The 25,573-nt window shown below is 43.5% G+C and overlaps 1 protein-coding gene across 3 annotated transcripts in view; it reads right to left on the bottom strand.

The window, feature by feature from the left end:
* AIPL1 (aryl hydrocarbon receptor interacting protein like 1) overlaps positions 1-25,573 on the bottom strand; it is a 158,131-nt gene that overhangs the window by 105,639 nt on the left and 26,919 nt on the right. For 2 of the 3 annotated variants that reach the window (XM_056558423.1, XM_056558426.1), the window contains exon 2: positions 12,272-12,379. In XM_056558423.1, coding sequence (XP_056414398.1) covers positions 12,272-12,379 — 108 coding nt within the window. Of the gene's footprint in view, positions 1-12,271; positions 12,380-15,193; positions 15,327-25,573 lie in introns of those variants that run through there. The other variant, XM_056558425.1, reaches the window with a different exon arrangement.

Below are 25,573 nucleotides of genomic sequence, written 5' to 3'. Positions count from 1 at the left end.
ACCCGCATTGACATGCGTTTTTCTGAGCGACACCAAGAGCTCCGCCAGGAAAAAGACTTAGATCTCTGGGAACCTCTCCCACAGTATCCGTTGCAATCTACGCCTGGGCCTCCCGCCGAGGAGGCCATGCAAGTGGATAAGTCTCGCCTGACCCAGGAAGAGAGGAATCGCCGTAGGGAAGAAAATCTCTGTCTTTACTGTGCCAGTACCGAGCATTTCTTGGTGGATTGCCCTATCCGTCCTCCACGCCTGGGAAACGCACGCACGCACCCAGCTCACGTGGGTGTGGCGTCTCTTGGTTCCAAGTCTGCTCCTCCACGTCTCACGGTACCCGTGCGGATTTCTTCTTCAGCCAACTCCTCCCTCTCAGCCGTGGCCTGCTTGGACTCCGGTGCCTCTGGAAATTTTATTTTGGAGTCGTTTGTTAATAAATTCAGCATCCCGGTGACCCGTCTCGTCAAGCCGCTCTACATTTCCGCGGTCAACGGAGCCAGATTGGACTGCACCGTGCGTTACCGCACAGAGCCCTTCCTCATGTCTATTGGACCCCACCTTGAGAGGATTGAGTTCTTCATTCTCCCCAACTGTACCTCTGAGGTCCTCCTCGGTCTGCCTTGGCTCCGGCTTCATTCCCCCACCATTGATTGGACCACCGGGGAGATCAGGAACTGGGACTCTGCCTGCCACAGGAAGTGCCTCTCCCCCCCTCCCAGTCCCGTCAGGCAAGCCTCTGTGCCTCCCCATGGCCCCCGTCCTGGTGTCACACTGCCCCGTGCCAGGCCTCGCCCTCTGCCCTCCCTCCCCATTCCCACTCCTGCTGTACTGCCTGCCGTTGAGGAAACCCTCCATTCTTTCCCGGTGTCCTCATCCCAGGGGAGGCAGTTACCGGACAAAGAGAAGGGGAGACCTAAGGGGGGGGGGTACTGTTACGCCTAGCGCTCCGGGTCCCCGCTCCTCCCCGGAGCGCTCACGGCGTCTTTCTCCCTGCAGCGCCCCGGTCAGTCCCGCTGACCGGGAGCGCTGCACTGTCTTGGCCGTTGGGGATGCGATTCGCACAGCGGGACGCGCCCGCTCGCGAATCGCATCCCAGGTCACTTACCCGTCCCGGTCCCCTGCTGTCATGTGCTGGCGCGCGCGGCTCCGCTCTCTAGGGCGCGCGCGCGCCAGCTCTCTGAGACTTAAAGGGCCAGTGCACCAATGATTGGTGCCTGGCCCAATTAGCTTAATTGGCTTCCACCTGCTCCCTGCCTTTATCTGACCTCCTCCCATGCACTCCCTTGCCGGATCTTGTTGCCTTGTGCCAGTGAAAGCGTTTAGTGTGTCCAAAGCCTGTGTACCTGAACTTCTGCTACCCATCCTGACTACGAACCTTGCCGCCTGCCCTCGACCTTCTGCTACGTCTGACCTTGCCTCTGCCTAGTCCTTCTGTCCCACGCCTTCTCAGCAGTCAGCGAGGTAGAGCCGTTGCTAGTGGATACGACCTGGTTGCTACTGCCGCAGCAAGACCATCCCGCTTTGCGGCGGGCTCTGGTGAAAACCAGTAGCCTCTTAGAACCGGTCCACTAGCACGGTCCACGCCAATCCCTCGCTGACACAGAGGATCCACTACCTGGAAGCCGAATCGTGACAGAGAGGAGTAAAAAAACAAAAATGAAAATTGTCCCGGTTAAGACAGTGCAGGAAAATAATGGTGGTCACACAAAATATTGACACTTTGGGCCCAATCTGGAGATTTTGAATTAGGGGTGTACTTACTTTTGTTGCCAAGGTTTAGACATTAATGGCTGTATGTTGAGTTATATTGAGGGGGCACAACCTAAACACTGTTATACAGGCTGTGCACTTATTACTTTACATTTTAGCAAAAAATGTGAGGGGTGAACTATTGTATGTGTGTCATACAGTAACTTCAGAATGTGTGCTTTGTACTTTTTGTGCACTGAAAGGTTGGTGGACTGCCGGCAGGAATAACTTGGCCATTGTGTAAGTGTTAGTGAGTCAGAGGCCAAAGAAAAGGAAAAGATGACTGTGGAATCACTGTGTAGTGACCTACCTAGAATATAGTAAGGACCCATAGGGGGAAGTGCTATTGTGGTGTTATTTAGCAAGTCCCATAGACCATTATGGATGTAGCTGCAGTCATTGAAGAGTAGTGTGTTTACTGTTCCTAGAGCTTTGGGAAAGGACAGTTTAGGGAGTCTTGTGCAGACTGTCTCTAATGTGTGGGCTTAGAATAACATTACCTGGAAGAATTCAACACTGGGAGGTCTTCATGAGTGGTTAGAGATAGCAACTTCGCGAGAGGCCAAGATAGTTTGGCGAGTGAAAGATTTCAACCTGGAGGAGCTATAGCTAAGTCAAGGAGGGGCTGTGTCGGACCAGTGAAAAGCACATGGCAGGAAGTTGGCTGTCCTGTGGCCCCTAACATATTTTTGGATAGTTCCATCCTGTATCATAGTGGACAATACAAGAATTTAGAAGGGCTTGGATGAAGAAGTGCTTTCCAGAATTAGGCTGGATGTGGAGAGTGACCCTGGTCCTGTAAGGTAGAGATTAGTGATCTATGTTTACAATATGGTTTAATTAAGTTAACTAGTTTTGCATGAATGCAGCCATCCATACATAGTTATGGGATTTTGATAATAGTGCAAGCCATAGTACCCTCTTACAGTGCCAGTATCTATGCTTATAATATAGTACAACATAGCAATACTTCCCATATAGTGTTATTCAATATCCATATGTTGCTTACTAGTGTCTGCTATAGTGTCTTCAATAGATCAAGGCAAAAAAAAATACAAAACACGGCCACCACAGTTTCTGTAAATAGTACAGGGCACAATGTACCCCTGAGAGTGGTAATGTCTTATCAAAATATAAGCAGCCACTTTGCACTTTAGAAAAAGATAATAAAGATAATAATGTGAAATATGATGATACAATAAAGTCATAGAATAAACTCAAGCAATGCAGTTGTGTGGACTTTATACTATGTAAAAATGACTATGTTAGGTATTGCGAAATGATGGTGGGCCCCATAATATTTGCTGCATAATACCATCTTAGATTCTGCAATGATTTACTGAGCTCATAAGTGCATGTGGCATCTGTGCGATTACACAATTTCAGAAATGTAATCTCAGTATCTTGTATACACTGCACAAAGCTATTACTCTTAAACTACTGGAAAATCATTTTATATTTCTTATCTCTGTTTTGTAAGGAACATTCTCCCTGATTATTTCAGATGTTCTTTTGTGATAATGTTAGGCCATTATTAAGGGGCTCTTGAAGATTATAAATGAACTCATCAAGGCTTCTCTTTAATGTTATACGAATTGATGGCGAATGTTCATGCATGGATGATCTAAAAATTCAACAAACCTTTGCACTTAAATGGGCACTGTCACCAACTTTATTTTTTGATATGTTGTAGTACTTATGTACTACAACATATCTCTAATATACTTTTATTTTATTTTTTTTAATTAAAATAGTTTAATTTACATTTGAAAATTGGCCACTAGGGGTCTCCCTCCTAGTGGCCGGCTGCAGCCTGGCGTGACGTCACGCCTGAAAAAGGACCTATGCGGCTGGGCATCGGTCCTTTTTCATTCAGCCTGTGCTCGCTCCCTGCCTGTCAATCAGACAGGCAGGGAGCGAGCGCATTGGCTCCCCGGCCACTGGCTGGGAGGACACTCCTCCCGCACATCGCTGCCGCTGTCGCCGCCGCTGTCCCTGCACGCCCGCTGCCGGACTCTGCAGTAAGTGTAATGGGGGGGGGGGGGTGTTGTGATGGAGGGAACGGGGTATGGCGCGGGGGGGGGAAGGAGACAGAGGGGACGGGACAGCGCCGCATGTAACTAATAGTTTATCTGCACAGGGTGCCTCCAGCTGTTTCAATACTACAACTCCCAGCATGCCCTGACAGCCAATAGATATCAAGGCAAGCTGGGAGTTGTAGTGATGAAACAGCTGGAGGCACCCTGTGTAGATGAACTAAGGGCCGAAGTCCCCCCCCCCCAGCAGGCATCAGTGACGTGGTGCCTGCTGGGGAAGTCTGCCTGGTAGTGAGCACACTGCCAGGCAGACAAAAAGCATTTTTAATATAGTAAAAATTAAAATTAAAAGGAGGGAGGGGGTTAGGGATAGAAGGGCATTAGGCAGGGACAGAAAGAAAAAAAAAATAGGATGGTGGGAGCTACCCTTTAAGTCTAAAAAAATCTAATTTCATAAAGATAAATTATATGAAGATATTTAAAGATCATGTGTGACTGCTATCAGAGAAATCAAAGACACAGGGTGGATAAAAAACATTTTGACTAGATGGGACAAACCCTTTAAAGTGGACCTCTGGTATAAAAAGGATTATGCTTCTTTATACAATTTTGTAGCCTCAGGTGCCCTGATTCCAACACTGCCTTTATTTTGTTGCAACACCTCATTCCTGAGATATATGGATTTTACAATTTGGTTAACTGTCTGTACTTTTCCCTGAATAGTCAGGCGGGCGTGAACTTCATCTCGAAAAGGGAGTTTGAATGCTAGGATTAGGGTATATGAATGTGAGACTGGGAGTGTTAAAGGGGTAGTCCGCCCCTGGCATCTTATCCTCTATCCAAAGGATAGGGGATAAGATGTTAGATCGCCGCGGTCCCGCTGCTGGGGACCCCGGGGATCGCCACTGCGGCACCCCGCCATCATTACTGCACAGAGCGAGTTCGCTCTGTGCGTAATGACGGGCGATACAGGGGCCAGAGCAGCGTGATGGCATGGCTCCGCCCCTCATGACATCACGGCCCGTCCCCTTCATGCAAGTCTATGGCAGGGGGCTTGACGACCCCCACGCCCCCTCCCATAGACTTATATTGACGGGGCGGGCCGTGACATCACGAGGGGGGGAGCCGTGACGTAACGATGCTCCGGCCCCTGTATCGCCCGTCATTACGCGCAGAGCGATCTCGCTCTGCGCAGTAATGATAGCGGGGTGCCGCAGTGGTGATCCACGGGGTCCCCAGCAGCGGGACCCCGGCGAACTGACATCTTATCCCCTATCCTTTGGATAGGGGATAAGATGTCTAGGGGCGGAGTACCCCTTTAACATGTGGCATAAATCCGGTTAAGAGGATGTGAATATGAGGCTGGTTGATGTGAAGCAAACTTAAAGGGGTACTCCGTTGGAAAACTTTTTTTTTTTTTTTTTTTATGAACTGGTGTCAGAAAGGTAAACAGATTTTCTATTAAAAAATGTTAATCCTTTCAGTACTTTTTAGCAGCTATTTGCTACAGAGGAAAATCTTTATTTTTTTAATTTATTTTTTGTGTTGTCCACAATGCTCTCGGATGACACCTCATGACAGTATCAGGAACTGTCCAGAGCAGGAGAAAATCCCCATAGCAAACCTATGCTACTCTGGACAGTCCTGCCATGGACAGAGGTGTCAGCAGAGAGCACTGTGGACAACACAAAAAAAAGAAATTCAAAGAGTAAAGAATTTACACTGTAGCATACAGCTGATAAAAAGTACTAAAATAACACCGGCTGATAAGTACTGGAAGGATTAAGATTTTTTAATAGAAGTAATTAAAAAATCTGTTTAACATTTTGGCACCATTTCATTTAAAAAAAAAGTTTTCCACCGGAGTACCCCTTTAAGGTGTTTTATATGGAGCTGAAGGAATGGATCAGGCTCTGGGGTGGTAAATGTGAGACTAAGGTGGAGTGATCAGGAGTAGGGGGTGGTGAATAACAGGCAAAGGAGGAGTGGATCAGGGGCAGTGACTATGAGGCTAAGGAGGAGTGCATCAGGCTAAGGGGGTAGTAAGTATGATTCTACAGAGAGGTGGGTCAGACTCCCTTGAGTCTAGCATTCTCATCCCTTTTCCAACTAAAGTATATGCCTACTTGACTTTTCAGTGAAAAGTGCAGATAGTCAACAAAATAGTAAAATCCCTATATCTCGGAAATGGAGGGAGGCAAATCAACAAAATAAAAACAATGTTGGAAGCGGGGCACTAGAGGCTACAAATTATAATATGCCGTACAAATAAAATCTTTTTTTGTTTAAAACTGACCACTGGTCTTCATAAATGTTATGTTATTGGTTAGGGCATGTGTTCCCAGCTTCAAAAGTAAAGTAGCCATACACTAAACATGTTAAACACAGGAAATATCAATTTAGCCATTAGCAGGTACTGTTTTTGGAAGGCGACTCATACCCAACAGCAGATCTGCATCCCATCAATGGAAGGCAAGAGCAGGGCACAGAGGACAGCAGAGGTCAATTTGCTGTTTTAACTAATGGGTTTGTCATTAATAATGACACTCTTCACTGTCCAACCATAAACAACAGGTAGCTCAAAATGGCCATTTGTAATCTAAAATGTACGGCCAGCTTGACTGTAATAGGAAATGGGTTAAACAATGCCTATATTTGGGTCATCTTTCCAATTTTTTGGCTTCATATACTAGAAGCTCAGAAATGTAGGTACATTGGGTAGGGACTGAAATGGAAAGGAAATATAAATCCAGTTCTGGTGAAATTTCCCTTTAAATTGTTAGTGCAAGTGATATATTTTCATAAACGCAGCAAGATTAATTACATCATGTACCAATGTGCTGCCACCCAGGGCCTATATAACACTGGCAATGAAATACAATTAAAAATGGAAGGGATCAGGGGATTTATTTCATTTCTGTTGTAGCCTAATTAACTGAGGAAATTCGCTGACTTAGTTCTTCTAGAAGTTATTTAGATCAGGAAAAACATATTTGATGATAAATCCTCAGAGGGTGTTTGTATAAAACAATTCTGTTGCAACCTTAATGACAATTATATTACTTGACATTTTATCACAGACTCTATCCCTGCAGCCTTTCTAATAAGTTTTAGATTTCCCAAACAGAAATATTGGAAACCATGCCAAAATCCGCAATTCACTTTTCTTCTAAGTGTCCGAAAAATGCCTTTGGAACAGACCAACAGCACCAGAATCTGTTCCTTTTTGACAAAGCATACCTTTTTTGTTCCTTTATTATGGTCACTGTCAGGAGTTGCACCGCGGTCAGACATGCTGGCCGCCGACACACTCCTTCTCCGCTGGCCGGCGCGGTCCGCACTGTGTTTCGCATGCCGCGATGCACTGGTATTCAGCACCCTGCTCCTTACCTCCCCCATCGTCCCCGTGTCTCCTCTGTTCTGCCTGCTTGCCGGCGCATGCATCCCGCCTCCTAGGTCACTCGTTCGACGGCTATGTGAAATTTAAAGGGTCAGTACTCACTTAATTGGTTCTTGCTGCTCCATGACCCTATAAGTATAAGCACTTTCTTTTGACCCTTGCAGGATCTCTGTGCTATTATTGCCTTAGAGAAAGTGTTCAGTTTGTGTCTCGCCTTGCTGTGTATCTGATCCCATTGCTACGTATCCTGACCTTGCTCCTGTGCCGCCTGCCTTCTGACCTCTAGCTACGTGACCTGACCTTGCTACAGTGCCGCCAGCCCTGACCTCCTGCCTGTTGTGACTTTGTGTTTCCTCATCCTTCCTGTGCCAAGTTACACGTCGGCCGCCTGTGTGGACGAGTCATATCAGGGGTAGCGAACTGGGTGCCGCCAGCCACAGCAAGTCCTTCCCGCTTTGCGGTGGGCTCTAGTGAGAACCTTAGACTCTGCTCCCTTGTACGGCCCACGCCATCATCCACACAGATTCAGCGGATCCACTTCACCTCTGCCGTAACGGTCACAAGTCCAACCACAGGTCTAATTACCCATAATAACAGCATCATAGATCCTTCAAGCTGTTAGTTTGGGTCATTAGACCCACAATTGAGCCAGAAAGGGCTTGTGTGTTCAGAAATACACCATTATTGTGCTTGTGTGAAACTGGCCAAAAAAAGCATTACTGTTTCAGTAAATTGTTTTCTGTAATGAAAAGGTATATACTTTCTATATAAATCCCTCGTGATTTTCAAGATATCCACCAACAGTCATTGAAATCTGTCCTGGTCACATAATGGACACTCAGTTGTACAAGCAGACGAATGCAACTTGAAAAAGAGTACTCAGGATAGAATGCATAAGCAATAGACCAGTTGGTACTGTGCTCCTGAAGGCATACATGATAGGTTGTCTGAACTATTGCTTATGCATTCTATCATGTGTGCTCTTTTTCAAGTTGCATTCATCTGTTTGTTTCAGCCTAGCCTATGTATGGTATTGCCCTCATGCTGCTATGGCATGTGTGTCTTTGTAATTCCCTTTCTGTATGTACCATTTGATCTTTTAACGTTAATTGTATGCACTACTGTGGCTTGTATCTCTTTCTTCTGCACCTTTGTACTCTTTTAGCCATTCTCGCTATGTTATACCATTTCTTGTATGTTTTTAAATGATAAAGGGGTACTCTCCTGGAAAACATTTTTTTTATAAACTAACTGGTGACAGAATGTTAAACAGATTTATAAATTACTTCTATTAAAAATCTTAATCCTTCCTGTACTTATCAGCTGTTGTATGCTCCACAGGAAGTATTTTTTAAATGTTTTTATTTCCTCTCTGTCTGACCACAGTGCTCTCTGCTGAGACCTCTGTCCATTTTAGGAACTGTCCAAAGTAGGAGCAAATCCCCATTGCAAAGCTATCCTGCTCCAGACAGTTCCTAAAATCGACAGAGGTGTCAGCAGAGAGAACTGTGGTCAGACAGAAAGGAAATTCAAAAAGAAAATTACTTCCTGTGGAGCATACAACAGCTGATTATTACAGAAAGGATTAAGATTTTTTAATAGAAGTAATTTACAAATCTGTTTTAACTTTCTGGCACCAGTTGATTTAAAAAAAATGTTTTCCAGGGGAGTATCCCTTTAATATTTTTTTTCAGTGGTGACTGGTGCTTTATGTTTTGGTGAATTGTTATTTGATTGTCCCAGTGACAGTATTTTCGCAGCCGTTTGTTATTTTGGAGTAAAAGTTTCAATCATCTATAACTGTGTTGCTTTCTGCTGTATTGCTTTCCCTCCTTGCTTTATAGGAATTTAAAAAAGGTCAAAGTAGAGAATTTAGCAATTTACTAAGTAAGATCATTGGCAACATAACCTATTTAGCTCAAATTATTACCAAATCGTATCACCTATTAACAGGATAGCATTAGAAAGAAAAAGGCAGAAGGTCCCATTGTTGTGACTGTGCATGAAATTGCAACCCAGTCCCGTTCACTTCAATGGTACCGAGCTGCAGACACCTGTAGTACCAAGTATAGCCACTACAAAATGTATAGAGTTGTGTTTCTCCTAAGGAAATGCCATCAATAATAAAGTCCCAGAACACCCTTTAAGTACATTCTCAATGATCATTCTTTGTTGATTTACGTTCTGATCAATATTGTTTACCAATATGTTTTTAACTGGTTTAGGTTTAAAGTTATTTGTGTGCCTATTATGGATTTTAATATCTATTATAATGCTTAATCTAATACACACAATGAAAAATGTAATTTATTCTTAAGTACTAATCTAAGTGAAAGGCAATGTAACCACTTAGTAAATTGTGAAGCCCTATTTCCAACCCCAATCTGTTTACCCTGGTTTATCCAACCACATGACTAGACTGTACTGAACAAAACCAAGCTTCCTTTTTACTGCAGTAAAAAAACAATGAACTGTTTGGCATAAAAAAAATGAAGTTGAAGGAAATATGTATTTAAAAGCATTCAGATGGTAATAACACTATGTACTCTCTGACCTTCCATCCAATCAGTCTACAGAATCATGGACTCATAAGCCGCCTGGATATACATAAACATATTTATTGATGTTGTCAGTGCAGCCTTTCCTGGGCTAAGATTCTTTCATTCTGCATTGTTTGTGGTTTTCAGCTGAAAATTTTACATTATTAGAAATCTCCTAGAATGCACATTTAATAAATAAATGTGTTCATTACAGTTGTCATTAAATGTGTCACCATCTGCTGCAGTGTAATCTTATAGTCCTAAGTGATAATGCCACGGAAATCCCAGGTTACACATACCGAGCAACAAAAGATCAACCAGTGCAATGCAGTTCTTACTTTGTTAATGAGGTGTTGCTATGGCTATACAATTATATTACATTCTGTTTACTATAGTAGAAACACTGTTTCATAAGCTTGGTACCTAACAGCAAGTAAAAGACATAACCTAAAATATTCTCTCGCTCTCTGTTTTATCCCATCTATCTTTCTATTTATCTATTTAGCTAAAAGATAAGTGCAGTGCACCAAATGTATCTTATTAAAAAGTGATAGTTTATTCCATATTGCAAAAAAAACAGACAACGTTTCAGTAGCCTCCTGTTACCTTTCTCTGGACCTGGTAACTGCAGTTCTATATCTGTCTGCACCCTCTGCTGAAAGACTACAATTCTGGATGTACTGATTTTATTGGAGTTTTATCTATCGTTGCTATGATCTGTCTAGTTATCTTTTATCCCTATTATCTATCTATCTATCTATCTATCTATTTATTTATCTATTTAATTATCTATCATCTATATACTCTATCAATTTAATTATCTATTATCTCTAGAATCTATCTATTTATTTATTTATTTAATTATCTATCATCTCTATTATCTTTCTTTCTTTCTATCTATCTATCTATCTATCTATCTATCTATCTATCTATCTATCTATCTATCATACCATTGACAGAAGCAGCACAACCAGTGAATAAACCAAAGTGCAGGGTGCATGCAGATGCTAGTTCAGTCCCAGTCGCAGACTCAATGTTGAGATCCAAAACCACAATAGAGATCCGACAGCACTCCAGGATTAAGTGAATAAAACGTGTTTATTGACCCATGGTCAGCAGTGGATGCAACGTTTTGATGGCATTACGCCATAATTCTCAAGTATGAGAATTATGGCGTGATGCCGTTCGAAACGTCGCAACCACGGCTGACCATGGGTCAATAAACACGTTTTATTCACTTAATCCTTGAGTGCTGTCGGATCTCTATTGTGGTTTTGTATCTATCTATATATCTAATCTCTATTTAACCTGTTTACTATATCTATAGAAACATAGAATGTGTCGGCAGATAAGAACCATTTATTCCATCTAGTCTGCCCAAAATTTCTGAATACTATAAAAAGTCCTTGTCCCTATCTTACATAAAGGGTAACCTTATGCCTATCCCATGCATGCTTAAACTCCTTTACTGTATTAATCCTTAATCTATCTTATCAATCAATCTTATAGATCCATTTCTGTCTATAATCTATCTATTATCTATTTATTATCTATTATTTATTATCTATTTATTCATCTACCTAATCATATGCATTCATCCATGTATTTCTATAATCTATCTGCTACCTATTTTGCTTTCTATCCATCTCTCTATTATGTTTCTATCTACAGTAAAAAACCTCTGGAGAAGACCACCTCTTTAACAAGACTAACCCCCCAAAAACTACATTTTAATACAATTTTCTCTGGTCTTCTTTAAAGGACAACTCCGGCGAAAATTAACTGTTAACAGGATAGGGGATAAGTAGCTGATCCCGTGGGGTCCAAACGCTGGGACCCCCCACGATCACCGGGATGGGACCCGGCACTCAGTGAGGCGCGTGTGCTGCAGGCGGCACACTCTCCATTTATTTCTGCGGGATCGCCAAAAAGACCCAAGTACAACACTCAGGCATCATCGGCACTCTAATAGTAATGAATGGAGCGTGTGGTGCCTACGGGGTACCATCCCGGAGATCACGGGGGGTCCCAGTGGTCGGACCCTCCCATGATCAGCTACTTATTCCCTATCCTGTGGATAGGGGAACAGTTACATTTCACCAGAGTACTCCTTTAAGATGGTTCACTCTATTTTATAAAAATCCTTGTCCTAGTCTCTGAAGTGCTTTATTTATTTTTTCAACACATTGTACTCTTAGGAATACTTGACTGGACACTGTAATGTGTAACACCACCATTAATAACTGAAGTATAATAAGATTTATTTCTTCTATATTTTCTATCTATCTACCTGACTATTTATCTATCTATATCATTCTATACTTTCATACTCTCTTACAAATAGTTTTCTTTTTTTTACACAATAATTTTGTTTTACAATATAACATCATGAATGTGTAACTAGAATCATATGTCTGTACAGGGAAACATTTATAGGAAACAGACACAGACAATGCTATTGCATTCTATGCTAATCTTTACAGTGCCCACTCACAGCATATACTACAGTAATACTCCTGTACTTGGCAACCTTACAGAGCAGCAAGACAAACCTTTGATCCAGTGATAAATCTAGGCAGGTCTCCTGTGCCACCATGATAAATTTTCTTCTTCACACCTTCTATGTTCAGACCAATTGCTTCCTCCATTGCCCCTGCTATCTGTGAATCACAATGGATTCAGGCTGTGAGATTAACCTTTATATAGAGATAAGGAAGGATATACCGAACTGCCTTCAGGGCATAAGACCTGGGGATTGAACAGTCTTAGCAGGGATTGCCTGACTAGTGAGGGAAGCTGGTGTTCTTATAATAGCAATATTTTAAAATGCCTTTCTGTTGCACAGGGAAATATTTTCCACGTAGGCAGGTTTTCTTATCTAGTCTATGAATAAACCTAAACAAATAGCATTGAAAAATTTTGCGATTCATTTTTTTTTTTTTTTTTTGTAATGTAGACAGCAATTTAGTATATTCTGACCAGTTTTAGCAGTTAATCTTTTATGTCAAGGCAAATGGCAATAACAAGGTTGCAAAGGGAAAAAAATGCATTCTAGCATCCTTCTAAAAGCATCCAACATGGTCACAATGACATTGTTTACACAGACTGTCATACAGAATCTCTAGAAGGGATTTTTGTGACAATTAGAGATTAGCGAACCAAAACTGATTGAACCTGATCCTGAGGAGGTTAATTTTGGACAAATCTGCTAAAACAGCTACATTGCAGAAATAATAATAATAATATCTTGCAAACAGCTCATTTCACATTTTACACTATACCCAATATATTGAGTTATAGTGAATAGCTGTACAAAGAAGGGTCACTTACAGTAGTTTCCCAACCAAGGTGCCTCCAGCTGTTGCAAAACTACAACTCCCAACATGCAACAGCTGGAGGCACCCTGGTTGGGAAACACTGACTTACAGTTTTACCTTAACCCCTTAAGGACCGGGCGTTTTTCCGTTTTTGCTTTTTCGTTTTTTCCTCCTTACCTTTAAAAAATCATAAATTTTGCACCTAAAAATCTGTTTTATGGCTTATTTTTTGTGCCACGGTGAAACGGGAAAAAAAATCATTGTGCGACAAAATTGAAAAAATACAGCCATTTTGTCATTTTTGGGGGCTTCCGTTTCTACGTAGTAAATTTTTCAGTAAAAATTACACCTTATCTTTATTCTCTAGGTCCATACAGTTAAAATGATACCCTACTTGTATAGGTTTGATTTTGTATTACTTCAGAAAAAAATCATAACTACATGCAGGAAAATTTATACGTTTAAAATTGTCATCTTCTGACCTCTATAACTTTTTATTTTTCCGTGTTCAGGGGGCTATGAGGGTTCATTTTTTGCGCCGTGATCTGAAGTTTTTGTTGGTACAATTTTTGCATTGATCTGACCTTTTGATCGCTTTTTATTCATCTTTTCATGATATAAAAAGTGACCAAAATTACGCTATTTTGGACTTTTTTTTGCGCGTACGCCATTGACTGTGCGGTTTAATTAGTGGTATATTTTATTAATTTGGACATTTCAGCACGCGGTGATACCACATATGTTTATTTTTGTTTTTATTTACACTTTTTTTTTTTATTATTGGAAATGCCGGGTGATTCAAACTTTTATTAGGGGAAGGGATAATTCAAAGGGTTAATGATTTTTTTACACTTTTTTTTTTTTTTGCAATATTATAGCCCCCATAGGGGGCTATCAACATTGCATTTACTGATCTTTAACACTGTTCACTGCATCTCCATAGAGATGCAATGATCAGTGTTTTCGGCGATTGCTCAAGCCTGGATCTCAGGCTTGAAGCATTCAATCGGCGATCGGACTGCAGGAAGGAAGGTAAGAGACCTTCCTCTTGTAGTACAGCTGTTCGGGATGTCGCGATTATACCGCGGTGATCCCGAACAGCTCCCTGAGCTAGCCTGGCACTTTTACTTTCACTTTTAGCTGCGTGGCTCAGCTTTGAGCGCGCGGCTAAAGGGTTAATAGCGCGCGGCACCACGATCAGTGCCGCGCGCTATTAGAGGCGGGTCCCGGCTTCACTATGATGCCGGGCCTGCTGTGATATGATGCGGGGTCACCGTGGGACCCCACGTTATATCATGGGAGCGGGACCAAGGACGTACTCATACGTCCTTGGTCCTTAAGGGGTTAAGTATATCCATACCTCTGCCCATTAGAAGCTCTTTGTCATTGCGTTCCAGAGCACATTGGAGGCGGGGAGGCAACTTGCGCAGCTCAGCCCACCCCCTTCCGTGACATCAGAGTTGGGTGTAGCGAGGAGCAGAGCACTCATAGCACCCCCCCACACCACATCTCTGACATCATGGAAGGGGGTGGGCAGGGGCGGAATATTGAAGAGATTGAGGGAGCTGCGCAAGCAGAGCTATGGATATACCTAAGGTAAAACTGTAAGTGGCCCTTCTTTGTGCAGCTATTCACCCACACTATAACCCAATATATTAGGTATATTGTTTAATGCAAGTGAACTAGCTGTCAAATTCTCTTTAAGTAAAATTTTTCTGCCATTAGATGCACACTGTCAGTGGATGTCTGTGCACATCTGACTGACATCTACTCCATCAAGAAGCTGATGTAGATTGCATTAAAACGTATACCTGCTTTCAGCTGTACGGTTTAGTAAATCTGGTGCGGGAAGGAGGCCACGTCCCTTTGTGTTAAGGCCTGCCCACTTCAAACAAAGGCCTGCCCACTTGGCAAGCTAGGAGTAAACTTTCAAAAAGTAAAAACAAACAAAAAACAAACAGAAGTTTGTGCAAAAATTGTAATTGCACCTTATAATTGTAGTTAAGGCAGCATCGCAGAGAGTGTTCTGCATCTGTTGTTTTATTGCAAGTAAAGTGTGGCAGTTTTTTTGCGGTACACTTATTGTTGTGAAAAAGTAGTGCTTCGAGGGGTTTGTACACAGTCTGTTTAGATATGTCATTGCTGCTGTTTACTCACTAGTACTACCACCACTCCCGCTGTCCTCTCTACAACCAGGCTTACACAACCACAGATCTCCTATCATGTCTATGCAGCTACTTCTACTACCACCACAACTATACAACAACAGATCAACCAGGGGGGGAGATTTATCAAAACCAGTGCAGAGGAAAACTTGCCCAGTTGCCCATGGCAACCAATCAGCTTGCTTCTTTCATTTTTAAGAAGGCCTGTGAAAAATGAAAGAAGCGATCTGATTGGTTGCTATGGGCAACTGGACAGGTTTTCCTCTGCACAGGTTTTGATAAATCTCCCCCCCAGATGATTTCCAAAAAAGGATTTTAAAAGTAGAAAAAATATACTAGTGCATTGTGTTTTTAACCCTTTAAAGGGGTACTCCGGTGGAAAACGTATTCTTTTTAATTCCTTAACCACTTAAGGACCCATGACGTACCGGTACGTCATGAGTCCGCTCTCGTTCTATAACATGGTGCCATGGTGTGACCCCGCGTCATAGCGGGTCGGGTCTGGCCTCTAACAATGGCCGGGACCCATGGCTAATAGCACGCGGCACTGAACTTTCCTTACACAAAAAATAATTTTTGGGGTTTACCATACATTTTAGGGTAAAATGAGTGATGTCATTACAAAGTACAACTGGTCATGCAAAAACAAGCCTCATATGGGTTTGGGAATGGAAATATAAAAGAGTTTTTTAGATTTTGGAAGGCGAGGAGGAAACAACAAAAACGCAAAAATAAAATTGGCTGCGTCCTTAAAGGGGTGTTCCAGGAAAAACTTTTTTTTATATATATTAACTGGCTCTCAGAAAGTTAAACAGATTTGTAAATTACTTCTATTAAAAAATCTTAATCCTTCCAATAATTATCAGCTGCTGAAGTTGAGTTGTACTTTTCTGTCTGGCAACAGTGCTCTCTGCTGACATCTCTGCTTGTCTCGGGGACTGCACAGAGTAGAAGAGGTTTGCTATGGGGATTTGCTTCTACTCCGGACAGTTCCCAAGACAGGTGTGATCAGAGAGCACTTAGACAGAAAAGAACAATTCAACTTCAGCAGCTCATAAGTACTGAAAGGATTAAGATTTTTTTAATAGAAGTAATTTACAAATCTGTTTAACTTTCTGGAGCCAGTTGATATATATAAAAAAGTTTTTTCCTGGATAACCTCTTTAAGGTGAAAATGAGTCCTTAAGGGGTTAAATGAACTGGTGCCAGAAAGTTAAACAGATTTGTAAATTAAGGTAGAAGAAACAGACATGGTCGCACATCTACAATCTTGTATAATGATCTAATTGCTTCTCAGCATAATATCAAAAACTAACAGGTTGTTAGTATACATTTTTGATCAAAAAGTACAAGCCCACTCTCCACATCAAGGCCACCTATTTAAAGTGGGTCCCTAACATCCCTAGCATAAAATGGCGTAGCACTGGGCGGGACCACCACCGCCGCGACACCAGTGCCCACGGGGGGGGGAACGACCCACCGGCAGAGTGGCCCCAATGCCACTCGTCTATGGGCCGCACCCCCCCACAGACACGGTGCCACGGCAGCAACGGACGCCGCACAGCACCACACCAGTGTGAACAAGGTGTAACAGCACACTTACCATGCTCTTCCAGTCAGACTGGGAGGCTGCTAGGAAAGAAATGGCCCTTGTGTAGCTAACTACTACTTATATAGGGTTGGGCTGAGGGGGTGGGGAAGAGTGCAGACACATGTTCAAACAAAAAAAAAGGAGGGGGTAGAAAACACAATGTGAATTCAGGTAGAAGAAACAGACATGGTCGCACATCTACAATCTTGTATAATGATCTGATTGCTTCTCAGCATAATATCAAAAACTAACAGGATGTTAGTATACATTTTTGATCAAAAAGTACAAGCCCACTCGCCACGTCAAGGCCACCTATTTAGAGTGGGTCCCTAATGTCCCTAGCATAAAATGGCATAGCACTGGGCAGCGACCACCACCGCCACGACACCAGTGCCCACGGGGGGGGGGGGGGGGAACGACCCACCGGCAGAGCGGCCCCAATGCCACTCGTCTATGGGCCGCACCCCCCCCCCCCCACAGACACGGCGCCACGGCAGCAACGGACGCCGCACAGCACCACACCAGTGTGAACAAGGTGTAACAGCACACTTACCATGCTCTTGGGGCCGCTCTGCCAGTGGGTCGTTCCCCCCGTGGGCACTGGTGTTGCGGCGGTGGTGGTCGCCCCCCAGTGCTACGCCATTTTATGCTAGGGACGTTAGGGACCCACTCTAAATAGGTGGCCTTGACTTGGCGAGTGGGCTTGTACTTTTTGATCAAAAATGTATACTAACAACCTGTTAGTTTTTGATATTATGCTGAGAAGCAATTAGATCATTATATAAGATTGTAGATGTGCGACCATGTCTGTTTCTTCTACCTGAATTCAAATTTGTAAATTACTTCTATTAAAAAATCTTAATCCTTCCAGTACTTATTAGCAGCTGTATGCTTCAGAGGAAATTCTTTGCTTTTTGAATTTCTCTTTGTCTTGTCCACAGTGCTCTCTGCTGACACCTCTGTCCATGTCAGGAACTGTCCAGAGTAGCATAGGTTTGCTAGGAGGATTTTCTCCTGCTCTGGACAGTTCCTGATACGGGCATCAGGTGTCTGCAGAGAGCACTGTAAACAAGACAAAAAAGAAATTCAAAAAGAAAAGAATTTCCTCTGTAGCACACAGCTGCTAAAGAGTACTGGAAGGATAAAGATTTTTTAATAGAAGTAATTTACAAATCTGTTTAACTTTCTGGCACCAGTTGGCTTTAGTTTCAACTAATTTGGTCCAAACAAAACTCTTTTCAATTGTAAAACAAAAATAGAGAAACAGAAACATAGTCGCACAGTTTATATTTTGATCTATTTGCTTCTCAGCATCGATTCAAAAACGAACCGGTTGTTAGTATACATTTTGATCAAAAAGTACAAGCCCACTCGCCATGTCAAGGCCACCTATTTAGAGTGAGTCCCTAACCAGGCCCACAGGGGGAACAACCCAGTGGCAAGGCAGCCCCACTGCTGCCCGACCAAGCCCCTGGCCACTCCACTCCACAGACAAAGCACCACAGTAACAATGACCGCCACAGCGCACCACACCAGTGTGAACACCTACCAAGTGCTCCCTGCCAGAGGTCTGGGAGAATGCTAGGAGGGATCCTGCTAATTAAAAATGCCATGACCAAATGGGTGGAGCAGAGTGCTTGCTATGAAAGAGGGGAAAGACTACAATTGTAAAACAAAAATAGAGAAAGAGAAACAGAAACATAGCTACACATACACAATTTATATTTTGATCTATTTGCTTCTCAATATAAATTCAAAAACTAACAGGTTGTTAGTATACATTTTGATCAAAAAGTAAAAGCCCACTTACCACATCAAGGCCACTTATTCAGAGTGGGTCCCTAACCTAACTCTGGTGTAGCGCCAGACCGCGGCCACTGCCACCACAACACTAGGCCGACAGGGCCACAGGGCGAGCGACCCAGTGGCCAGGCAGCCCCACTGCTGCCCGACCAAGCCCCTGGCCACACAACCCCACAGACAAAGCTCCACAGTAACAATGACCGCCACAGCGCACCACACCAGTGTGTACACCTACCAAGTACTCCCTGCCAGAGGACTAAGAGAATGCTAGGAGGGATCCCATTTGCAATCTCCTGCTAATTAAAAACGCCTGGGCCAGGGAGCACATGGTAGGTGTTCACACTGGTGTGGTGCTCTGTGGCGGCCATTGCTTCTCTGATGCTTTGTCTGTGGGGTGGTGCAACCCAGAGCCGGGGCTTGGTCGGGCAGCAGTGGAGCTGCCTGGCCACTGGGTTGTTCCCCCTGTGGGCATGGTGTCTTAGAGGCAGTGGTCACCACCCAGTGCTATGCCAGTGTTAGGTTAGGGACCCACTCTGACTAGGTGGCCTTGATGTGGGCTTGTACTTTTTGATCAAAATTTATACTAACAACCTGTTAGTTTTTTTAAATTATGCTGAGAAGCAAGTAGATCAAAATACAAATGGTGGATGTGCGGCTATGTTTCTCTATTTGTGTTAAAACACATTTGGCAAAGTGACCGAACTGAAAATCTCTGGTGAGAATGTATTAGGTGTATTATAAGCAGATCTAAGAATCTATCAATTTACCATGGGGAATTTATAAAGCCAGTATGATTGCCTTCAGGCTATAAAAATTTTAGCACAAGACCCCAATTTTTATGCTGGTTGTGTCACTTTAAAGCAAATGGGGGTTGTTTGGAGTAAAAAGGGGGTATGGTACTGTTTTTGCCATATCTACTATAATATACGTTAGAGAGTTACCATCTGTTGTAGCTGAATTTTATGCTAGCTTCAAGCTATCATAAATTTTGAAGTGTGGCTTATGGGGCTGGATCCTAGACTGGTCTCAGGAATATCCCCCAAAAGCTGTTATAAAATGTACTGTAATTGTGTTTTACCATTTGAGACACATACAGTAAAGCATATTGGCAGTATGTACAATAAATGACTGACAGATGGGGGTTTCAATTCTGAGTTCCCTGTGCTCCTGTTCAATTCTCAAGACAGAAGGAGAACTTTTGGTTCTATTCATAGTTTGGGGGAGCTGTAAAAACAGCCAAACGTTGTGGTTAATCCCTTGCTCTTTTATTGTTCTCAACCACCCCCAGGGGTACTTAGAAGTTATCAAGGGGGTACTTGAAAAAAAATCAGTAATGGCAGCCACAGCCACTGGTTACTGGTCAGGACCACTTTGAATGAAATGGTAGGCTGACGTCACTGCACCGAGGAGCAGAGCAGAAGGATAGCAAAGGGGAAGCGCGGGCATTGGGCTGCTGTGGGCAGTAACTACCATCAGTATTGTTGCTCCACTGCCCCTGCAGACTGGGGACCTACTGCTATGAGCCATAGCAATAGGTCCCAAGACCAGAGGAGCAGTGGAGCAACAAAGCAGACAGTATGGATATCTACAACTATATATGGGGCAGTTTGGGGGCCTACAGCTATATTTGGGGGCACAGAGGGGGCCTAACAACTTTATGGGAATGCAAAGCGGGTACTATTACTGTGTGTGACAATAAACATGGGGAGTTTGGAAATAGGTGGGTATTGTACTGCAGAAAGGAGCCTAAAATGTTTGTTTGACTGGTTCTGTGGAGAAGTCTTGTATAGGAGAAATCTTAATGGCGGTCTAGGCCAGAAAGTGAAGAAAAGAAAAGTAAACAACTCCAGTTAGTGAAGATGTCAGCTGTAAATTGTGGGACTGGGGAGATAGGAAGATGAACATGAGGCCTGTTATAGAGGAAAGTAAAGCACATGAATTATACTATAATCATTACAAAATGTCTCTAATATGGAGGTACAATTTTTTGGGAATGGGCTGTCAAAGGGTACTCAGGCAAAAAAAAAGTTGAGAACCACTGTTCTATAGATCACCTAAGAGGCTAGTTGCTATAGTGCAATGTTTCCTAACCTGTGTGGACCCATACTCATGGGAAAGCTATTGAATGAACATTCGCTCAGCTGAAAGCTATCTCTCCTGATCTCTTCATATACATAAACATTCTGGTAGGTAGGGGTAGGGTAAGCTGCTGCTAGACTCCTCTGCGAACACAGAGATCAATCAGGCAATTGAAATCCAACATCCTCCAACATCCTTTCCTAAAATCCTCTGTTAGAGGAGAATTAGGAATTCTCCATACATATTAGACCGTCTGCCTAGATCAGTGGGTTCAGACAACTTTCTTGTAATGTATATGGAGCTCTTATGAGTGGGAGTTGTAGTTTTACTCAGGGGCGTACCTAGAGCATTTGGCACCCGGGACAGACCCTTTGTTTGGCACCCTCCCCCCCCCCCTTTAATTATACCCCCTATTAATTACACCCCCCACCCTTCCCCCCCTTTAATTACACCCCCCCTTAATTACACCCCCTCCCCCTCAGGGGCGGACTGACAACACTCGGGGCCCTCGGACCAAAAAAAAAGCAAGGGCTCTTGCTAGGCTCTGTAGCTCATCAATCTTCTGCCACGCTCCTATTCCACCCAAATCCCACACACAATAAACTAAAATGTATATATGTAAGAAACACTTTAACATAGGTAAATTTCCATGACCAATAATACTGGTATACAAGGAGTAAATATATACCACCACACAGTAACTGGATAATACCGCCATACTGTACTGAATAAAACCACTATACACAGACCAGTATACTATAAAGGATCTATATACAATATAAGTGATTATATACAGGACCATATGGCGGTAGATATCAGCTATACACAGGATGGGTATACCAAATAAGCAATTACAGTTACATTTTGGAACTCATAATTACGTTTTTTCTGATCAGCGGCGTCCTCTTTCCTTTTCTTTTCCGTCCGGATAAGACCGCCATGTGGATCTCTTAACATCTGCAGGAAAAACGTGTCAGACTCTTCATTTTTCCAGTGCTCTCCCCTCCTCTACAATCTTTCCATCTATAGACTCACAAACTGTAATAATGCCCTCCTTGGTGTCCTACACAGTAAAAGGGCATGTAGGTAGGTAGCCAGATAAATAGGTAACTAGGTAGGTAGATCAGGAAGCCAGATATGTAGGTAGGTGACATGTTAGGTAGGGGGCTAGCTAGGTAGATAGGCAGCCATGTATGAAGGCCAGGTATGTACATAGTTAGGTAGCTGGGTATGTAGGTAAGTAGTTAGGCATCCAGGTATAAAGTAAGTTAGCCCCCTCTTCCCTGTAGGTATAGGCAGCAGAGTTAACCCCCCCACCCTTCCCCATAGGTATAGGCAGCAGAGTTAAACCCCCTTCCCAATAGGTATAGGAACAGAGTTAACCCCCCTTTCTCTTTAGGTATAGGCAGCAGAGTCCCCCCACCCCCACCCCCTTTCCCCGTACGTATAGGCAAAATTACACCCCCTCCTCCTTTCCCCATAGGTATAGGCAGAGTTCCCCCCCCCTTTTCCCCATAGGTATAGGCAGAGTTACCGCCCCCCCCCCCTCTTTCCCATAGGTATAAGAAGGTACACCATCCCCTCTTTCCCACAGGTATATGCAGTGTTACCCCCCTTTCCCATAGGTATATGCAGTTACACCCCCCTCTTTCCCATAGGTATATGCAGAGTCACACACCCCCTCTTTCCTATAGGTATATGCAGAGTAACCCCCCTCCCCCCTCTTTCCCATAGGTATATGTAGTTACACCCCCCCCTCTTTCCCATAGGTATATGCAGTTACCCCCCCTCTTTCCCATAGGTATATGCAGTTACCCCCCCTCTTTCCCATAGGTATATGCAGTTACCCCCCTCTTTCCCATAGGTATATGCAGAGTTACACCTCCCCTCTTCCCCATAGGTATATGCAGAGTTACACCTCCCCTCTTCCCCATAGGTATATGCAGAGTACCCCCCCCCCCTCTTCCCCATAGGTATATGCAGAGTAACCCCCCTCTTCCCCATAGGTATATGTAGAGTAACCCCCCTCTTCCCCATAGGTATATGCAGACTAACCCCCCCCTCTTCCCCATAGGTGTATGCAGAGTAACCCCCCCATCTTCCCCATAGGTATATGCAGAGTAACCCCCCTCTTTCCCATAGGTATATGCAGAGTAACCCCCCTCTTTCCCATAGGTATATGCATAGCATTCCCCCCTCCCCCATAGGTATATGCAGAGTAACCCCTCTCTTCTCCATAGGGATATGCAGAGTACCCCCCATCTTCCCCATAGGTATATGCAGAGTTACCCCCCCTCTTCCCCATAGGTATATGCAGAGTAAACCCCCACAGGTATATGCAGAGCAACCCCCCCCTCTTCCCCATAGGTATATGCAGAGTAACCCCCCATCCTCCCCATAGGTATATGCAGAGCAACCCCCCCTCTTCCCCATATGTATATCTAGAGTAACTCCCCCAGCTATATGCAGAGTAAGCCCCCCCAGTATATACAGAGTAACCCCCCCCCTCTTCCCCATAGGTATAATATGCAGAGTAACCCCCCCATCCTCCCCATAGGTATATGCAGAGTAACCCCCCCTCTTCCCCATAGGTATATGCAGAGTAACCCCCCCAGGTATATGCAGAGTATCCCCCCCTCCCCCATAGGTATATGCAGAGTTGAGGGGGGGAGGATGCTCACCTGATATTCCACACAGCGATTTCCTCAGCAGCAGGAGCCCGTGTCTTCTCCCCTCCACAGTACTGGTGCCGGATGAGTGACGTCACCGGCGCCTGTACTGCGTTAGTCGTCCCAGCGGTCTGCTACGCACGGACGTCCCTTTGCGTCGTCGTCAAGGCAACGTCACTAGGCCGGGCCAGAGCAGAGAAGAGGGCCTCCCTGTGAAAATGGACAGGCCAGAACGACTAACCCTCCCCACCGGACGGTCCCTACAGCATAGATGGCTCGGACCAGCTCACCCTTCCCCCCCACTGAGGGGAGGTGAGTAGAAAACTAAAGGGGGGGGGGTTCTGGATGGTGACGAAGGCCGCAGTGGTCTTCAACCTGCGGACCTCCAGAGGTTTCAAAACTGCAACTCCCAGCATGCCCAGACAGCCGATGCCCGGGCATGCTGGGAGTTGTAGTTTTGCAACATCTGGAGGTCCGCAGGTTGAAGACCACTGAGAATGGGTTGACAGGCGGAGAGTTCACTCGAGAATAAGCCGAGGGGGGCGTTTTCAGCATGAAAAATCGTGCTGAAAAACTCGGCTTATACTCAAGTATATACGGTAATCGTTTATTTTTATAATTTTTCAGAATTTCAACAAAAAGAAAAAAAAGCAAATATACAGAATGATGTGTCAATACAATCAACATTAATAATTAATACAGGAAAGAAAGCGAATGATAAAAAAAAAGAGAGAGAAAGGAAGAGAAAATAAAAAGAAGAGGATAAGAAAGAAGGCATGTAAAAAAGTAAAAAGACATCAAGACATTTGTTAACAACCGTCATAGAGTCTCATCTTCACGTGTCCATCCGGGATACGACTTTGAGGATGGATGTTTGAGACACATATGTAAGTCAACCAATAAAAAGAAAATGTCTCCAGGTTATATAGAAAATGTAAACAATAAAAGAAAACAAGCATAATAAAGATATCTCTTGACACAGAAATAGAATAAAATGACACACACTGTGAACTATTTGCTTCTTGTGTTTTCTAACATGTCTCAACATACTGTTTTTTAGGAATATATCAAAACCTGGTGATTTTGAACAAAACTTTCGGTGAAAGTATTCAAAGGTTTAATAAGTAGGGAGAGCTATGAGGTAGATAGAAAGAACATAGAAAAAAGGACATATGGAAAAGGAGAAGTTAAAGGAAAGATAAGCAGAGAAGAGTGAACTTGCGCGATTCAGTATCCCAGCCCCCATCCCTCACAACGCCGCTTCAGATTCCAAAAATCTATCCCAGTCACTCCAGATCATATAGAATTTGGGTAGGAGATTGTCAGTCGCAGCTGACAGGTATTCCATTCTCCTGACTAATGAAATTCTATTCTTTAAGTTCTGCATGGTAGATATTTTAGTTGTATTCCAGTGTAATGGAATTAAGCCCTTAGCCGCAATTAGTATGTATTGAAATAAACTAACCTCACTTTTTCTTAAACCTGTGGGTGGAAGGTGAAGGAGGTATGTTAAGGGATTAAACGGAATGTGTTTGCCAATCACTGCCCTTACCAATTATTGGATTTCCAGCCAAATGTGTATGAGTGAGGGGCAATCCCAGAAAATATGTGGTAACGTGCCCAGATCTGATCGGCATTTCCAACAACCGGCGGACACATTCGGATAAAACTTGTTGAGGACCACAGGAGTGTGATACCAATGGAACAAGATTTTATATTGCATCTCTTTATAAGCAATACAAGAGGAAGTTTTTGCCGTCTGAGTCCAAATCGTCCGCTAGTTGACCGGAGACACCGGTGTACCCAACTATGACTCCCATTTTGTCATATAGGTATAGTTTATGTTAGAACTATTTGATTAAGATGTTATAGATCTCTGATATCAAACCTCGTGTTGAGACTCCCTTTTACATAGGGTTACACAGAGTAGGGCGTGGTAGGGAGGTATTTAAAGTGGAGGGTTGTAGGTTGGCCAGAATAAGACGATAGAAATCCCCTGTCACATTGGGTAAGTGGAATCGCCATTGCAGAGTCTGAAAAGGCATAATCAAACAATTAAGGGGATTTATTATATCTACAAGGTGGAAAAAGTGAGCTTGGATCCAGGGTGTAGTCATCGCTGGATCAGTTCTATCCGGAATAGAGGGACTGAACAGAATAGGTGAGAGAGGTGATAAGGATGATTTCAATGTATGAGTATCAGAAACCTTCTTCCAAATGGCTAACGTGG

This window comes from Hyla sarda, chromosome 2 (assembly GCF_029499605.1).
Source record: "Hyla sarda isolate aHylSar1 chromosome 2, aHylSar1.hap1, whole genome shotgun sequence".
In the NCBI taxonomy this organism is placed as follows: Eukaryota; Metazoa; Chordata; class Amphibia; order Anura; family Hylidae; genus Hyla; species Hyla sarda.
Note: the sequence above shows the minus strand (reverse complement) of the source record. Positions and strands in the feature narration are given on the sequence as shown.